The following is a 17,567-nucleotide window of genomic DNA, read 5'->3' as shown; positions in this document are numbered from 1 at the left end:
TGAATGTATTTCAATTACATGAAGTCAACATTATACATGGAGTATGTCAGAACGTAATTTTTTTAATATTCTGAAGAAACAAAAGGCCAATGGGCCACATCGCTCAGCTGAGAAACTTCGGTGATACAGTTCTTTACCAGATTTTCCCTCTTCTTACATCTATTATGGTCCCTATCCCATTTAGAATTTAGAATCTACACTACCCCAGGATGTTTTGCCATAGGTTTCAGCTTTCCTGACCCACTGATTCTTGAGAAGACGATTTTTTCCAATATATTTCTATATAAAACCTGGATTCCCTTTTCAGGCCCAATCCTACCCCCCGGGGTCATGATTTTAACAATTTAGAATTTACACTACCTCAGAATACTTCCATATAAGTTTCAGCTTTTCTGATCCACTGGTTGTTGAGAAGATTTTTAAAGATTGTTCCTATATATTTCTATGTAAAACTTGGATTCCCAATTGAATAAAACTCTAGTTTTCTGTTGAATACAAAATATGAAAACAAAATAAAGCTAAATTTCAATACTTGTTCAAGAAAAAAAAACATGGTAAAATTGAGCTCACAGAATTAAAAATGCGGCTTTGAAAATTTAAAATTTCCTAAAGCAAAAGATTCTATGTGCAAACTTCGTAAATTTTGGCGCAGTAATTCTTCAGAAGTAAAAATAATAAATCTTATAAAAAGAAAAAAAAACAGATCGAATGGAAAGTCTCAGGACAACGGGTGATCCATATAGCTCACTTCAGTTTTCAGCTCAGGTAAGCGATCAATATACTGTAGAAGTACATTTTCGCGTGGTATTAATTAACACTGTGTACATGTACGCGCGGCGGTCACAAATTTTCTGCGGAAATTTGTTCAAGTGTACTTAATATAAATGTAAGGCATTTAGTGACAGTCTAGGAAATCTGCATACTTTTCTACTCGCGGATTAAACAGAAATTGAGATTCCGCGGAATTATGACCCTGTGGAAAAAACTACAGTAAAAGACATGAATTATTATACCTATTTTGCCCATAGTCATCGACATAAATGGAAACCAATTCATTTTGTAAAGACAAATTTTATAACCTTATAGGCCAAAAGTTTTCTTGTGTTTGTATTTCTAAAGTATGGCAATAATTGTGCATTCTCACGATAGTTTGGAGACCTGTTTATTCCTTTATAATTCACATTTCTATAAGACAGAATACTTACATCTTTAGATTTTTTCTCCGTGTGTGTGACAACAAGAAACAGTGGTGCCTTTTTGCCTCCAAATGTCTTGATAGAGGTAATCCAAAACTTCAGGTAATCTAAAAGAAACAAGAGCCTGTAAGTCTAAAGGAACAAATAAAGTGTTAAAATAAAACTAAAAGTCTCTGATTAGAATGTAGCTTTACTGGTTAGTACTTATTACATAGTTTCTTGAACTACATCCAAAAATGCTAAATATATGCAAATTTGATACTTTGGAATAGACCTATACAAAAACTAAAAACTAGGTCTTCATCATGAAAATGTAATTAAAATCCAGCATATGAAGCAAGATTGAGAGTTTTCATCCCTTGATGCATCATTTGTGCAACTGGTTTATATAAGCCTAATAGTTTCTTGGTGATATACTTGCACCCATAACTTTTACGAGGTCTATTATCTGGAAAATGTATGTCGAATTCAGCATCTGAAGCAAGTCAATTAGTGTGCATTCTAAGATGCATCATCCATGCATGTTTGGTCAACATAGGGCTTTAAGTTACTTGCAAATGAAATCTTTATAAAAAAAATTAACCTTTCCACTAATCCAGAAAATGTAGGTCAGATTCAGCATCCGAAGCCAGCCTAGTAGAATGCACCCTTAGATGTACCATCCATGCAAGTTTGGTTATTATAGAGCTCAAAGTTACTTGGAAATGAATCCTGTACCATAAACTTTAACCTGTGTACTCGTCCAGAAAATGTAGGTCAGATTCAGCATCTGAAGCAAGTCTGGTAGTATGCATCCTAAGATGTACCATCCATGCAATTTAGTCGTTATAGGGTTCATAGTACTGTACCTTGGAAATGAACCTGCATCCAAAATTTTAACCTGAACACTCAACCGGAAAATGTAGGTCAGATTCAGCATCTGAAGCAGGTCTTGTAATATGCATCCTAAGATGTACCACCCATGCAAGTTGGTCATAATATGTCTCATAGTAAGTTGGAAATGAAACCTTCACCAAAAACTTTAACCTGTTCACTCAATCGGAAAATGTAGGTCAGATTCAGCATCCGAAGCAAGTCTAGTAGATTACATCCTAAGATGTACCATCCAGGCAAGTTTGGTCATTACAGGGCTCAAAGTATCTTTAAAATGAAACCATCACCAAAAACTTTAACCTGTTCACTCAACCGGAAAATGTAGGTCAGATTCAGCATCCGAAGCAAGTCAAGTAGAATACATCAGAAGATTAACCAACCATGAAAGTTTGGTCTTTATAGGGCTCAAAGTATCTTCAAAATGAAACCATCACCAAAAACTTTAACCTGAACACTCAACCGGAAAATGAAGGTCAGATTCAACATCCGAAGCAAGGCTGGTAATATGCATCCTAAGATGTACCATCCATGTAAGTTTGGTCAACATAGGGCTTATAGTTACTCGGAAATGAGACCTACACCAAAAACTGCACCAAAAATGTTAACCTGCACCCTAAACATAAGTCTGGTCATTTCTTTGCTGAAATTGCAGCAGGGTTCTCCATCATTTGAGATTTTACCGTGTTGCAGAGTTTACGCGAAGCACCAATATTTCGCGGTATTTTCGCGAACAAATTCGTGACTGAATCAAAATTCATTGGTCGTGCGTACTGATAAAAGGGAAAAAAAGTTAGGAAAAGCAGAGGAAATTCTGACTGATATTCAAACTACTTAACATTTTTGTGAAAGTAGATTTGCAACGTTTATTTATCAGGTTTCTTGATCGAGTTACAGCATTACAAACAAGATGTGTTTGTAAAACACTGATGCTGACGTATGGCAACATAGCAAAGATTAAGCTTTTCTTGAATGAAAATTTAATTCAGTAGTACCAAAAGTAGGGTATTCTCCCTGGAAAACAATTGTGAAATTTGAAAGTAAGCTAATATTATAGGTTTTAAATAAGTACAAAAATCTCCAAGGTTTAGGTCAAAAGGTCAATGTAATTAGTATCAAATGAAAGGTCTTGCCACATAAAATACTTATGTAGAGCATGAAAGCCCTAGCCCTAACCGTTCAGAAGTTATGGTTAACGTTTGATTTCTTAAAAAAAAGGTCAAACTCCAAGGTCAAGTTCAAAGTATCAAAGTTATTGTTATCAAATGAAAGGTCTTGTCATAAGGATCAAATATGTAAAGTATGAAAGCAGTAGCCCTAACTCTTTAAAAGTTATGGTTAAGTTTGCTTTTTTAAAGAAGGTCAATCTCAGAGGTCAAGGTCAAAGGGTCAAGGATCATCATATCCAATAAAGCATCTTTTCACAAGGATTACAAATATGAAGTATGAAAGCCTTATCCCTTACCGTTCAAAAGTTATGGCCAAGGTTAAAGTTTTTCACATGTACGAAAATCTACAAGGTCAAGGTCAAAGGGTCAAGGTTGTTGGTATCCAGTGAATGGTCTTTTAACAAACATTACATATGTGAAGTATAAAAGTCCTGGTGTCTACTGTTCAAAAGAAATGGCCAAAGTAAAATTTAAAAAAAATTCATAAAAAGTAGGTCAAACTCCAAGGTTAAGGTCAAAGGGTCAAAGTTATTGTTATCAAATGAAAGGTCTTGTCATAGGGATCAAATATGTAAAGTATGAAAGCACTAGCCTTAACTCTTAAAAGTTATGGTCAAAATTTGCTTTTTTAAAGTAGGTCAAGCTCAAAGGTCAAGGTCAAAGGGTCATGGATCTTCATATCCAATGGAGGGTCTTTTCACAAGGATTACATATATGAAGTATGAAAACCCTATCCCTTACCATTCAAAAGTTATGGCCAAGGTTAAAGTTTTTTCACAAGTATAAAAATCTACAAGGTCAAGGTCAAAGGGTCAAGGTTGTTGGTATCCAGTGAATGGTCTTTTAACAAACATTACATATGTGAAGTATAAATGTCCTGGTGTCTACTGTTCAAAAGATATGGCCAAAGTAAAATTTTAAATTTTCATGTAAAAGTGGGTCAAACTCCAAGGTCAAGGTCAAAAGGTCAAATTTGGTGGTACCCAAAGAAAGGTCTTGTCACAAGAAATACACATATGAAATATGAAAGTCATAGATCCACTAAATCAAAAGTTATGGGCAAGGTTAAAGTTTTTGCGGACAAACAGACAAACAGAGAGACAGACAGACAGACAGACAGACAGACAGACACGACAAAAACTATATACCCCCGAAACTTCGTTTACGGGGGCATAAAAAGGAACCCCAGAACAGTAAACATGCTGAATTTCAAAATTTTCGGCAATTTATTTACATCAATAAAATGACTTCAGAATGATGTCATGTTTGACTTACAGTGCTTACATAATTCTAGAGCCGTGGCTTTACAGGAAAGACATATTTGAATATTTTTCATAAGTAATACAATGTATTTTATTGCAGCTACCAATTAACCGGTACATTGAGTTGTAAAAACAATTTATTTGTCTTTGTTCCGTCATGCGTAAAGTCCAGGGAGGGTCTACAAGATAATTAATTGACTACTCAAGGTGAAGCCCTAGTATTTAAGTGTTATAACTTTTTGAATTGAAAAACGGTAGAATTGTTTGATTAAAGTTTCAGTTAGACAGAATTTGTGTGTTTAGATTTTCTAATTATCACAACTCTTACTGTGTCGGCAGAATTTTTACTGTGTCGCATGCATGAAATTTGAGTCGGTACTGTGTCGGAGAAAATTTTACTGTGTCGGGAGCAACACAGTAAAACAGCTCATGGAGAACCCTGTTGCAGCATCTGAAACTTTGACTGGTACAATGAAACACACTAGCAACATCTTCCATGCATGTCTAATCAATATAGGACATAGAAGTACTTAAAAAGAAAACTGCTCCAAAAAACTTAACCTTAACCTGGGACGCCGACGCCGAGGGTATCACATAACCCCCCCCCCCCCCAACTTCGTTGAGATGAGCTAAAAATATACATTTTACAAGTGCCTTACCTTTGTATGTCCACACAGAGAAGATTGAACCTTCTTGGTTATCTTTCTCTTTACTGACAACATCCTCAAACTTCTTAGTCATGTCCAACACAAGGATAAAGAAAGCCTTTGGTGTAACGTAAATTTGGTGACAGGCATAATATGCTAACTGGCCAGCAAAATCCAGCATGCTTACTGTCGGTAACTTCTCTTTTTCAGACAAGATTTTCTGAAAAATTTCATCTTTTACCATAGCTGTAGCTTCCTGGGAGATAAGACTGGCCATTACCTCTACTGTGTTTTCTTCTTCTGTGTCCTCCGTTGGTGAAGTAGACATTTCCACACTCTCTTCTTTCTTTTCCTCTCGGCTATAAACTACTTCAGTACTTTTATCAGTACTTCCTACTTCCAAATTTTCTTTTTCATTTACATCAGAGCTGGCAACGGCACTACTGCTTGGGTCTGGTTTCAAATCTGAAGCATTTATTCTGATAAATGACTTGAATGGCGAGTCATCATCAGCCACTGAAAAAGAGGAATGTTGTTATTTAGTTTTGTTTTCATTTAGCACATCATAGATTAATTATTTAGGCAAAAAAAATTTAACTTGGTTCTCAGTCCTGTTTTCTTAAGAATATTAAATGCATGAGGGACATTTTTTTCTTTATATCTCATGAAAAACAAATAACAAACGGGAATATTTTTTCAAGTTATAATTTCAAAACTAAATTTGTAGTCCATGTTGTTTAAGCATCAAGTGTAGATATCAAAATAATATATTTCCTGCTTCTTTCTCTATTGTATCTTCTACATCTATGATCCCGATAATTCATATAATGAAACGATGTCATCCTAAAAACAAGATGTGTTAAACTTACAGAACCCAACAGTGATGATGGTCAATTGCTTACGTAACACAACTAATCTAAGTGTTTCAGCACTATAAATAGTGCTTATGATTTTATTAAACTTTGTCTAATCCCTTAGTTTTTGGTTTACCACACTAAATGAAATCTGGGAATCTTGCTGATGACCGAGTTCTGAGGTTGAGGGAGCCATCTTTGATCACGTTATTGATCAAGTTCTAGCCTGGAAAACCTTCAGAAACCCCACCTTGTACCGTGGAAGTAGGTTCCTCATGAATCTGCACTTTAATCAATGCCATCATAACTTATCTTAATCTTGATGCTTTATCCTGTGTATTTGACAGCCATATTTGTGTTTTTAACTAGGCCAAAAATTTTGATAATCTCGATGTTTGTCTAACGATTGACTGATTTCTAAAATGCAGTCAAAATGCAGTCAGGAATTCCGTTTTTTTTTTTTTTGGGGGGGGGGGTAATTTACGAGCGCATGAGAGAAATTGTATTTTATTATTTGAGGATAAAAATGGGTAATGCGAATTGTTGAATAAAATACTGGTGAGCCTGAGAACCAACTTATTATTTTTTTAGGCCTTATCTCTTTTTTCATATTGGAGGATTGAGAACAAACAGTCTATTGATTTTAACTTAAATCAACATATATGTGTTCATTATTCAAACAATAACTTTTCTTATATCCCCCTTCGAAGAATCGAGGGTATATTGGTTTGCTGCTGTCTGTCAGTTCGTCGGTCTGTCAACCGGTCTGTCTATTGGTCCACTAAGTTTCCTTCATTTTCTTCACAACCGTTGCACATACTGAAATGAATTGTTGGTATACAGATTGATCAAATTAATATCTAGGTCAAGTTTCTTTTGACAGAGTTATGCCCCTTGGACTTAATAAAATAAAAACTACTGTAGATTCCTTATTTTTCGTGAGTACTTATTATCGCGAATGAGCTCTTCAACAGCAAATCGCCAGAATAAGAATACACGAATGAACAGTCGATCAAGAGTTTTAAAACAGATTTCACAAAGTACTTTATATACCTGTAGACGGACAATATTTTAGCCTTCATTACTAAACTTCTTTTTTTAAAAAATCTTTAAATATATCTGATTTTCCTTATTCTTGGAATATATACGTATATATGCATATTAATTTCTTGATTTTTAAAAGATCTATATATTATGACTTAGGCTTCTACTAATGGAAAAAATACTCAGGTTTGAATTATCTTCATAATTAAGGCTATCAAAATTTAATTCTCTGGTTCTCAGGCCAATTTTCTCCAAAACAGATGCGGGAGGGCGGCATTTTATTTTTCATTTTATTGGCAATAAAGTAGATGAGGGAGGTATTTTTTTAAATTTTAATTTCCGAATTTTCTTTAACATTATGATAATTTTTTTAATCACAGATATACTTTCCATTTCTGGTCAAAATTTCTGCTTTATCCATTGATTAACAGCGTGTAAACATCGTAGGTAATATCCTCGAATGTATTTTCAAACGAAGTAGCCAAAATCTCATTGTAAATGGCTACCGGAAGTGATATTTGAACACTAAACTATGAAACAAATGAGGTCGGAATTTTTTCCCGGATTGGTCTCCGCAATACCAACTTTTTATTTTATCAAAAATACAAAAAATCGGCAATGCGGCTACCTCAAAACGGATGTGCGCGGGCCTGAGAACCAAGATTTCAGTTTTATATGGCCTAAATATAATCAATAAATTTATTTTTTTCAAAAGTGACTTCACAACAGATCTTAACTTCCCGTCAGGAACTTCTGTTTGTCAATAAGGTTTTTGATCTATGTTTTCCATGTAGGGATTGTTGTAATAAACTATTAAATCAATCTTATTATTTACTTTTATATATTATCTACGTAATGACGTATTTTTATTGTTTAAGATAATATATTTACATTTCCAATGTCTTTGTCCGAGATAAAATTACCAATTGTAAATGTAATTTATTTCCTCATGAATGTCTTGGCGCGGTTCCAAAAAAAAACCACGTGCAGGGCGGGACAACACCTAGAGAGAAGCAGGCTTGGAGCCCGTGGATTGGCGGAATCAAAGCATGTAAATATAAGGAATAACTGTCAGATTTTTCGAATTCATGAAGATGATCAATGGATTGGCTTGTGTGATAATTTTATGCATAAACGCCTTCGGCGTTTATGCAAATTATCACACAAGCCAATCCATTGATCACTTCATGAATTCGAAAAATAAGAAGTTATTCCTTAAATGTGCCTGTTTCGGATTAAGCTGCTTTAATTTCGTTTGTGGTGCTACTTGCAAAATTACGCGATAATTAATTCCACGTGTATATTTAGGAATCTACAGTATTTATTATATGATGATTGAATATTCTAGATTGAACATTGTAAGAACTAACTAGAAATATGTCCATAGGACACGAATGCCCCGCCGAGGATATATTAGTAAAGCAACATGAAAATTTGTATGTGTATAAAATTTGATCAGTTTGGTTCAGGTAGGGCTTATAGTTACTTGGGAATGAAAACATAGGTCAGATCCAGCATCCGAAGCAAGTCTGGTAGTGTCCATCCCTAGATGTATCATCCATGCAAGTTTGGTTCAGGCAGGGCTTATAGTTACTTGGGAATGAAAATATAGGTCAGATCCAGCATCCGAAGCAAGTTTGGTAGTCTCCATCCCTAGATCCATTATCCATCCAAGTTTGGTTCAAGTAGGGCTTTTAGTTCCTTAGGAATGGACCTGCTCCAAACACTTAAACCTGGTCACTCCTCTGGAAAATGTAGGTCAGATCCATTATCCGAGGCAAGTCTGGTAGTGTTCATCCCTAGATGCATCATCCAGGCAAGTTTGTATTAACATGTGAAGTTTGATAACACCATCTTAAATGGTTTGTTTAAAACTGAGCTAAACACTAATTTAAGACAAGAGGCCCAGGGGCCACATCGCTCACCTGAGCAATTGGTTAGGAAAAAGCACATATCAGATCAGAACTGAAAGTTTACTGGGGGGGGGGTTGAATTTTAACCCCCAAGGAGGTCATGATTTGAATAAACTAGAATCTACACTACCTGAGGATGATTCCCTATAGATATCACTATAAGCATGGCTTTGAAGTACTTGAAAAGAAGATTTTAAAAGGATTCCCTATATATTCCTATGTAAAACTTTGATCGGCCATTTGGCCCCACCCTTCCCCCAGAGTTCATGATTTGAACAAACTTGAATCTACACTACCTGAGAATGATTCCACATGAGTTTCATCTTTCCTGGCCCAGTGGTTCTTGAGAAGAAGATTTATAAAGATTTTTCCTACATATTCCTATGTAAAACTTTGATCGGCCATTTTGGCCCCACCCTACCCCCAGGAGTCATGATTTGAACAAACTTGGATCTACACTACCCGAGAATGATTCCACATGAGTTTCATCTTTCCTAGCCCAGTGGTTCTTGAGAAGAAGATTTTTAAAGATTTTTCCTATATATTCTTATGTAAAACTTTGATCGGCCATTTTGGCCCCACCCTACCCCCGGCTCAGGTGAGCTAAAAAGTGAGGTCAAGGTCAAAGGAAAGGTCAAGGTCAAAAAATGTTGATGCAGTTGCATAGCTCTCATCAATATCTATCAGCATATGAAGTTTGATGAAAATATCTTGGATAGTTTCTTTGAAACTTAGCTTTGAACAGAGCTAAACGCAAAGTGTGATGGAAGGACAGAAGGACGGAAGACGGACATAACAAACACTATATGCCCCGGCCATATTCATGGCGGGGCATAAAAATATGTCCATAGGACATGAATGCCCCGCCCAGGCTTCATTAGTAAGGCAACATACATGTAACATGTGTATTCAGCATATAAATTTTGATGAAGATATCTTGAATAGTTTCTTTAAAACTGGGTTTCATACAAAAACTCAAAAGAGGTATTTCTGTTTGAAAAGTGTCTTTTTCATTTGTCCTTTGAATATGTCTCAGAATTTTTTCTACCTTCTAATACTCCATCTCTAACAATGAAGACATGTTGAGGGACTTTCAGTCCCCTGGTGGACTCTGTAACTTCACTGACATCTTGGCGTTTCCATCTTAATCTCTTCAGCAATGTTGTTAGTCCCCTGGACGATTTTGTAGCTTTGCTGACAGTTTGACTTTGCCCTCTTAATCTCTTCAGTAGTGTTGTTTTTCCAGCCTCAGCACATCCAACAATTATTCCTCTGGCATGGGAAACAGTTGTCTTCTCCTTCCTCAGAAACTTCTTCAACTCATCCACTTTATTTATATCATCACTGCTTGGATCTATAATAAAAACAGTCTTGTTCTCAGCATAGACATGAAAACACATGCATGAAGCACTAGAATTTGAATGTTTTTCTAATGCACTTTACAGGTGTTACAGGAAAAAAATAAGTTACTCTAGATCTGTTATTTTTATATCTTATCTTTCTAAATCAGTCTCAGAATATTATCTGGTATTATTGCTTTGGCAGTGTTTTCAATAAGATTTTCAATAGAAGGAAAAATAGATGGAATAGCAGGAAACCAGTCTCGGCGAGGGGTATGGGGGCCGCCTTAGGCCCCCAGCGGGTCCAGGGCAGAGCCCTGGTAGGGGGCCCAGGGGGGCAAAGCCCCCCGGCCGGAAACGAAAATCAGCATTTTTGACTCATTTTTCTGACCTCTCAGGACATTAAAAAAGTAATTTTTTTTCACATTCTTGTCAGTATCAATTATCAAATTTTACCTAAAAAAGCCAATTAAATTTTTTTTTACCTTTTTACAGATTTGTTTGACAAGATTTTTGACAGACTGGTTTTTTTCTTCCGAAAACTAAGTGTCTATAAAAACATACAGACAACTTAAGTATGAAATTCTAGTACAGACAATTGTCTGTGGTAGAATATCATATTTAAAATTCTACATATTTAGTCCCTTTCACATAAATTGGTCAGGACTTTTATTCAAAACTCAAAAAATTATTTGGTTGAAAATTTTAGATTTTTTAAACACTTGGTCATGTACAGTACCCCCCAAAAATTGAAATATTCTGCAATCTTAGACTTTTCATAAATTAATCTTTAAACTGATCTACGTTTTTGACATTTTGAGCAGATAGTCAGAACAAAATATATAGAAAATGGTATTTGATACAAAATACTAGTACATTAAAACCTTCCCAAATGTGAAAATGATACTGTTCCTGTATTTCAAGAGTTCTTAGACGGATAAAAGAGAATATTTTTTTTTTCAATTTCAGTTTGTGGAAATGCTGTAAGAATTTCTATGTTTGAGTCACGATTAAAATATTAAGACTTTTATTCGTAATTATTATATCAGGTTAACATTTGAGATTTTCAGTTTGCGGAAATTCTGTAAGAATTAGAATGGATACATGATCAATTTTCAATCGAAAATTATAAAACACAAACAAATCTTTTCGGAAGGGACTATTCTTTATGTCTCTTAATGTATGTGATCTCCAACGCATGTGTTAAAGCAGCAGCACATTTCTCCACGACTTCGCTCAAATATTCGTTGTCCGCGACGCCATTACCTGACACTATCGATCTAATCAAACTTCCTTGAAAAAAGAGCACACTCAAGGGAAGCTACTCTAGATCATGGAAATAGTTGCGATAAAATCTATGGATTTCGCGTATCAGCACCGGCAAAATCCTAATGACGGAAAATTCATAGCCAGCAAAATTACTCGTACAGGCGGTTAATTTTGCCGGTTGCCGGCTCTTATTGAAAACACTGGCTTTGGTCGTATGATTTACGTCATGGGCTATGAACAAGGATTGAAATTTGTCACAAGTGACATTATGTCAATGTTTAATAATTAATATTAGCTGATTGTACAGGTATTGGTAAGAGTTATCTTTATTTGGGCATTAGGAGTTATCGTTTATTTCATTTACGCACTATTGGTCACTGAGTTGTACTTGTAGCTATTTTTATCAATGTACACTGTATACTCGTCTAACCCGTTTGAGTAGTTTGGTCAGTTAATTATACTGGGTGTTGGCTAGTGTTTGTCAGATGAGGTCTGGATGCCGGGAGTTATACTTTACCCATGCTTAGTAATCTTGGGTGTGCCTTTTATATTACCCATGCTGTGTGAACTTGGGTGTGTATTGTTTCCCCTGCTGTGTGATCTTGGGATTCAGGGATATTTTGTAGCAGTGTTGAGAGCAAGACCTGGGGGTCAACAGTATGATTTTTATGTATAAAATGCCACAGCTCAGCAAGTTTTTACACTTTGTAATATTTTTGTTGATCGCTTTAAAGAGCAATTTTCTTTGGAAAACTGTTAGCAATATAGCGAGTATGTATATATTTAATATGCTCTAATTCATTTACTTGTTAAACGGCAAAAATATATTCTTCTGTAATTTGTTTGTAAAATCTAGTATATTGAACAGATGTGTGTTTTGAATATTTTATTAGAAAACCCTATGAAAATTGTATGTGACCAAAATTGTATATTAAGCTTTTGTTCTGGACGGGAGGATTGGTGTATGTGATGAGGCTACTTTTAGGATATGATGGACCCGAAGGGACAATATGATGGACCATACATTGCGACGTGGTGTGAAGTGTGAATCTGTCTAGTGATGACCATGATTGAACTTTTCGCCGTTTTCATGTTTATTGTACATATGTAGATAAATTTATTGTTAATTAGGTCTTTCCACCTTTCTGTGGAAAGACCTATTGATTTTCTTCTGTTTCTTATTATTATTCTTCTTCCGCTGATTTTTTATTTCAATATTTATCGAAAAGACATTTTGTTCATTGTAAAGGTCTTTGAAAGTTATGAACAAATTTGACAAATGATATGACCGCTTTCGAAATTTTGTTTTGCTTGTTATCGCTACTCCTTCGAAACCGTAAACCGTAGAAATATGAAACCTTCACTAAAGTCTTCGACTGACTGAGAGGACTCTGGAATCTATTCATTGCGAACGTCTTCGGTGACCCCTTCAATGAGTTATTGCCCCTGAAACTTTTTTTAATTTTAGAAATAATTAAAAATATTCAAAACGACAAGTGATAGAGACATGGGACCAACTGCATAAGATTCATTGAGCTTTGATCATGAAAGTAATGCAAAGGTCAAAGGTCAAGGTCATTTCAAATTTGAGAAATTAAGCTCTTTTTATATCTTTTATGTCTTTTAACATATACAAACTGTCTTAGCATCATTAATATGTACTCTTAAAACTATTTTAAAGATTTAATTCGTATCCCTTAAGATTGACGCTTTTAAAAGTTATCGCCCTTTGTACAAAAAACCTTGTTATCTCTACTCCATCAAAACCGTAAATCGTAGAAATATGAAACCTTCACTAAAGTCTTCAACTAATTGAGAGGACTCTGGAATCTATCATTGCAAAAGTATTCAAATGAGTTATTGCCCCTGAAACTTTTTCAATTTTGGAAATTATCAAAAATTTTCAAAACGAGAAGTGATAGAGACATGGGACGAACTGTGTAAGATTTCTTGACCTTTGATGATGAAATTAATGCAAAGGTCAAAGGTCAAGGTCATTCCAAATTTGCGAAATTAAGTTCTTTTTATCTCTTTTTTTGTCTTTAAACATTTACTAAATTTATTTTCATCGATAATATGTGCTCTTAAAACTGTTTTAAATGTTTCATTTTTGTTCCCTAAGATTAACCATTTCAAAAGTTATTGCCCCTTGTGCAAAAAACTGTGTAATCGCTACTCCTCGGAAACTGTAAACCGTAGAGACACCAAACCTTCACTAATGTCTTTAAGATCTTGTCTGATGAACATGAGTTATTGCCCTTTAACGTCTTTGTACTTACTATTAAACCTTATAACTTAAAAACTATAAGTCGTAGAGGCATGGGGTCAATTGCATTGTGATCCTTGATCTTTGACCTTGAACATTCTTTCAAGGTCAAAGGTCAAGATCATTTTTTTTTCATTTTTATTTATCCTTTAAGACAATTTTGGTTTCTTATTCATGGAATTTAATTTTAAGCAGTCAGATATAAAACAAAATTGAAATTCAAAGATGGTGGAAAGACCTCTTATTGTTCTGTGAACAATAAGTCTACTAGTTATTATGAATCTTGTTATTTCTTGGTGAACAGAAGGTCATCCAAAATATTATTTGTTTTGGGTTGTTAATACAAATTTAAAGAACCCATCACAACTTGAGGTCAGTTGTGACAAAATTAAACATTTTTTGTCAAAAAAAAAATTAATTCCTCTGCTTAAAGCTTACAAACATAGATAATAAAATACTACTTTTGTAGCAGAAAAATAGTTATGTCTTTTACACATGAAACAAGAGGTCCATGGGTGACATGAGTCACCTGAGTAACTTTGGAGATGCCTTTTTTCAACCAGAATCCCCCCCCCCCCTTGTATTACATATTGAGGCCATATCCTCCCCCTCCCTGGGGTCAGGATTTTAACAATTTAGAATCAACACTACCCAGAATGCTTCCGTATAAATTTCAGCTTTACTGGCTCAGTGGTTCTTGGATTGATTGATTGTATATTGTTTAACGTCCCTCTTGAGAATTTTTCACTCATATGGAGACGTCACCGTATGCCGGTGAAGGGCTTCAAATTTAGACCTATACTCGGCACTCAGGGCCATTGAGCAGTGAGGGTTCTTTATCGTGCCAGCGCCTACCGTGACACGGGACCTACATTTTAAGGTCATATCCGAAAGACCCGTGACTTTCACTTCTGATGCCGAGCGCTTGGCGAAGGAAGAGTCACTACCTACTTTTACGTCTTAGGTTTGACGCGGCGCCGGGAACGAGAATCGAACCCGGGCCTCCCGATCACGAAGCGAACGCTCTACCACTAGGCTACCGTGAACGGTCAGTGGTTCTTGGAAAGAAAGAAAATTTCTAAATTTTTTTCTATATATTTCTATGTTAAACATGGATTCCCTATTGTGTCAATGTGGCACCACCCGCCCTTCCCCCGGGGGTCTTGATTGTGCCAATTTAGAATTAACACTACCCCCATGATGCTTCAACACAAGTTTCAGCTTTTATGGCCTGTTGATTCTTGAGAAAATGATTTTTAGAGAATTTTTCCTATGCATTTCTATGTAAAACTAGGATCCCCTACTGTGACCCCGCCCTTAGTATCCCCAGGGGTCATAATTTTAATAGTTTTGAATTTTCATTTCCCAAGGATACTTCCACACAAGTTTCATATTTTCTTTGCCATTGATTCTTGAGAAGAAGATTTCTAAAGATTTTCCCTACATATTTCAATGTAAAACTTGGATTCCCTATTGTGGTTCCCCCCCGGGTCATAGTTTTAACAATTTAGAATCTAAACTACCCCAGGGTGCTTCAACATAAGTGTCAGGTTTTCTGTCCAGTGGTTCTTGAGAAGATTTTTAAAGATGTTTCCTATATATTTCTATATAAAACTTAGATTCCCTATTGTGGCCCCATCCTACCCCTGGGGGTCATGGTTTTAATAATTTAGAATCTACACTACCCCAGGATGCTTCCACATAAGTTTCAACTTTTCTGGCCAAGTGGTTCTTAAGAGGAAAATTTTTAATAACCCCACCCTATTTTCATCTTTTCTTGATTATCTCCCCTTGTAAGGGGACTTGGCCCTTCATTTTGACAATTTGAATTCCCCGTCACTCAGGGATGCTTTGTATCAAGCTTTGTTAATATTGACCCAGTGGTTCTTACGAAGAAGTTGAAAATGTGAAAAGTTTACAGTCAGACGGACAGCTAGACAGATGGACGCCGGATAAATTGTGATCAGAAAAGCTCACTTGAGCCTACAGCTCAGGTGAGCTATTCTGCTAATAAACCAGAAGTCTGTATCGAGACTGAAGCTCTACTGGTTTGTACTTATAGCAAAGGAAGAGAAAAGTACTTAAGCAGTTGGGAATTGAAACTTAACAACAGCAATAAATAGAATAATGATCCTTGATAAGATCTCTTTATGTTCTTAGTGTAGTCTACTTGTGTGCCAAGTTATATCGAAATCAGACTAAAACTGTAGGAGGAGAAGCATTTTGAAACAATTTTACAGACATTTCTATTCTTAGTAACCTTGGCAACACCATTCATTGATATCAAAAACAGATACATAGAATTATGGATCTTAGTGTAGTCTACTTGTGTGCCAAGTTATATTGAAATCAGACCAAAACTGTAGGAGGAGTAAGCATTTTGAAACAATTTTACAGAAATTTCTATTTTTAGTTACCACGGCAACACCGTTCATTGAAATCAAAAACCAATACACTGCATTATGTATCTTAGTGTTATCTACTTGTGTGCCAAGTTATATTCAAATCAGACTAAAACTTTAGGAGGAGTAGCATTATGAAAAAAAATCACCGAAATTTCTATTTTTAGTAACCATGGCAACATCCTTAATTGAAATCAAACCCTATGTATAAAATTATGTATCGTAGTGCAGTGTACTTGTGTGCCAAGTTATAATGAAATCAGACCAAAACTGTAAGAGGACTAGCATTTTGTAAGAATTTCAGGGAAATGTCTATTTTTAGTTACCATGGCAACACCGTTAATCAAATCAAAAACCGATCTATAGAATTATGTATCTTAGTGTAGTCTACTTGTGTGCCAAGTTATATTGAAATCAGACCAAAACTGTACGAGGATAGCATTTCGTAAGAATTTCAGGGAAATATCTATTTTTAGTTACCATGGCAACACCTTTTATCGAAATCAAAAAATGATATACAGAATTGTGTATCTTCGTGTATTCTACTTGTGTGCCAAGTTATATTGAAATCAGACCAAAACTGTAGGAAGAGTAGCATTTTAAAGGAATTTCACAGAAATTTCTATTTTTAGTTACCACGGCAACACCTTTTACCGAAATCAAAAACCAATACACAGATTTATGTATCTTAGTGTAGTCTACTTGTGTGCCAAGTTATATTCAAATCAGACCAAAACTGTAGGAGGAGTAGCATTATAAAGGAATTTCACAGAAGTTCTATTTTTAGTTACCATGGCAACACCGTTTATCAAAATCAAAAACTCATACACAGAATTATGTATCCTTGTGTAGTCTACTTGTGTGCCAAGTTATATTGAAATCAGACCAAAACTGTAGGAGGAGTAGCATTTTGAAAAATTGTTTACAGACAGACGGACAGCTAGACAGATGAATGGACGCCAGACGCATTACTATCGCATAAGCTCTTCTGGTCTCTGACCAGTAGAGCTAAAAACGAACTGCGTCATCTTATCAACCTTAAGAAGTTTTAACAAGAGGCCCAGGGGCCACATCAAATCACAATTGCTTGTTTTCTTTCATTTTTGTTCCTGAGAATTATTCACTTTTTCACATAATGCATTGTGTAAATACAGAACAAAAAGGGTTTTTTCACTAAAACAGTACTTAAAAGAAAAAGATTACATAGCATGATAAAGTGAGACACCGTGTGACACCTCCTTCCCACCAAAACCTACCCCCCAAAAAATTGTGTGTGTGTGTGTGGAAGGGAGAGGGTGAGGGAGTGTGTGTGTGTGTGGTGAAGTTGGGGGGGGT

General features: G+C 35.5%; 1 protein-coding gene across 1 annotated transcript in view; it reads right to left on the bottom strand.

Moving 5' to 3' along the window:
- Positions 1-1,205: 1,205 nt before the first annotated feature.
- The window catches only part of LOC134238685 (uncharacterized), a gene marked incomplete at its 3' end in the record, with an annotated part of 29,876 nt that continues 13,514 nt past the window's right edge, over positions 1,206-17,567 (bottom strand). Inside the window, exons 5-7 of the mRNA XM_062720801.1 lie at positions 10,004-10,309; positions 5,157-5,660; positions 1,206-1,303 (exon numbers count right to left, since the gene is read on the bottom strand). Of these exons, the coding sequence (XP_062576785.1) occupies positions 1,206-1,303; positions 5,157-5,660; positions 10,004-10,309 (908 nt within the window). The remainder of the gene's footprint in view (positions 1,304-5,156; positions 5,661-10,003; positions 10,310-17,567) is intronic.

This window comes from Saccostrea cucullata, unplaced genomic scaffold (genome assembly GCF_032062105.1).
Source record: "Saccostrea cucullata isolate Sc308-1 unplaced genomic scaffold, CSIRO_AGI_Scuc_v1 ctg5360, whole genome shotgun sequence".
NCBI lineage: Eukaryota > Metazoa > Mollusca > Bivalvia > Ostreida > Ostreidae > Saccostrea > Saccostrea cuccullata.
The sequence above is the reverse complement of the archived record's forward strand: the minus strand, read 5'-3'. Positions and strand labels throughout refer to the sequence as shown.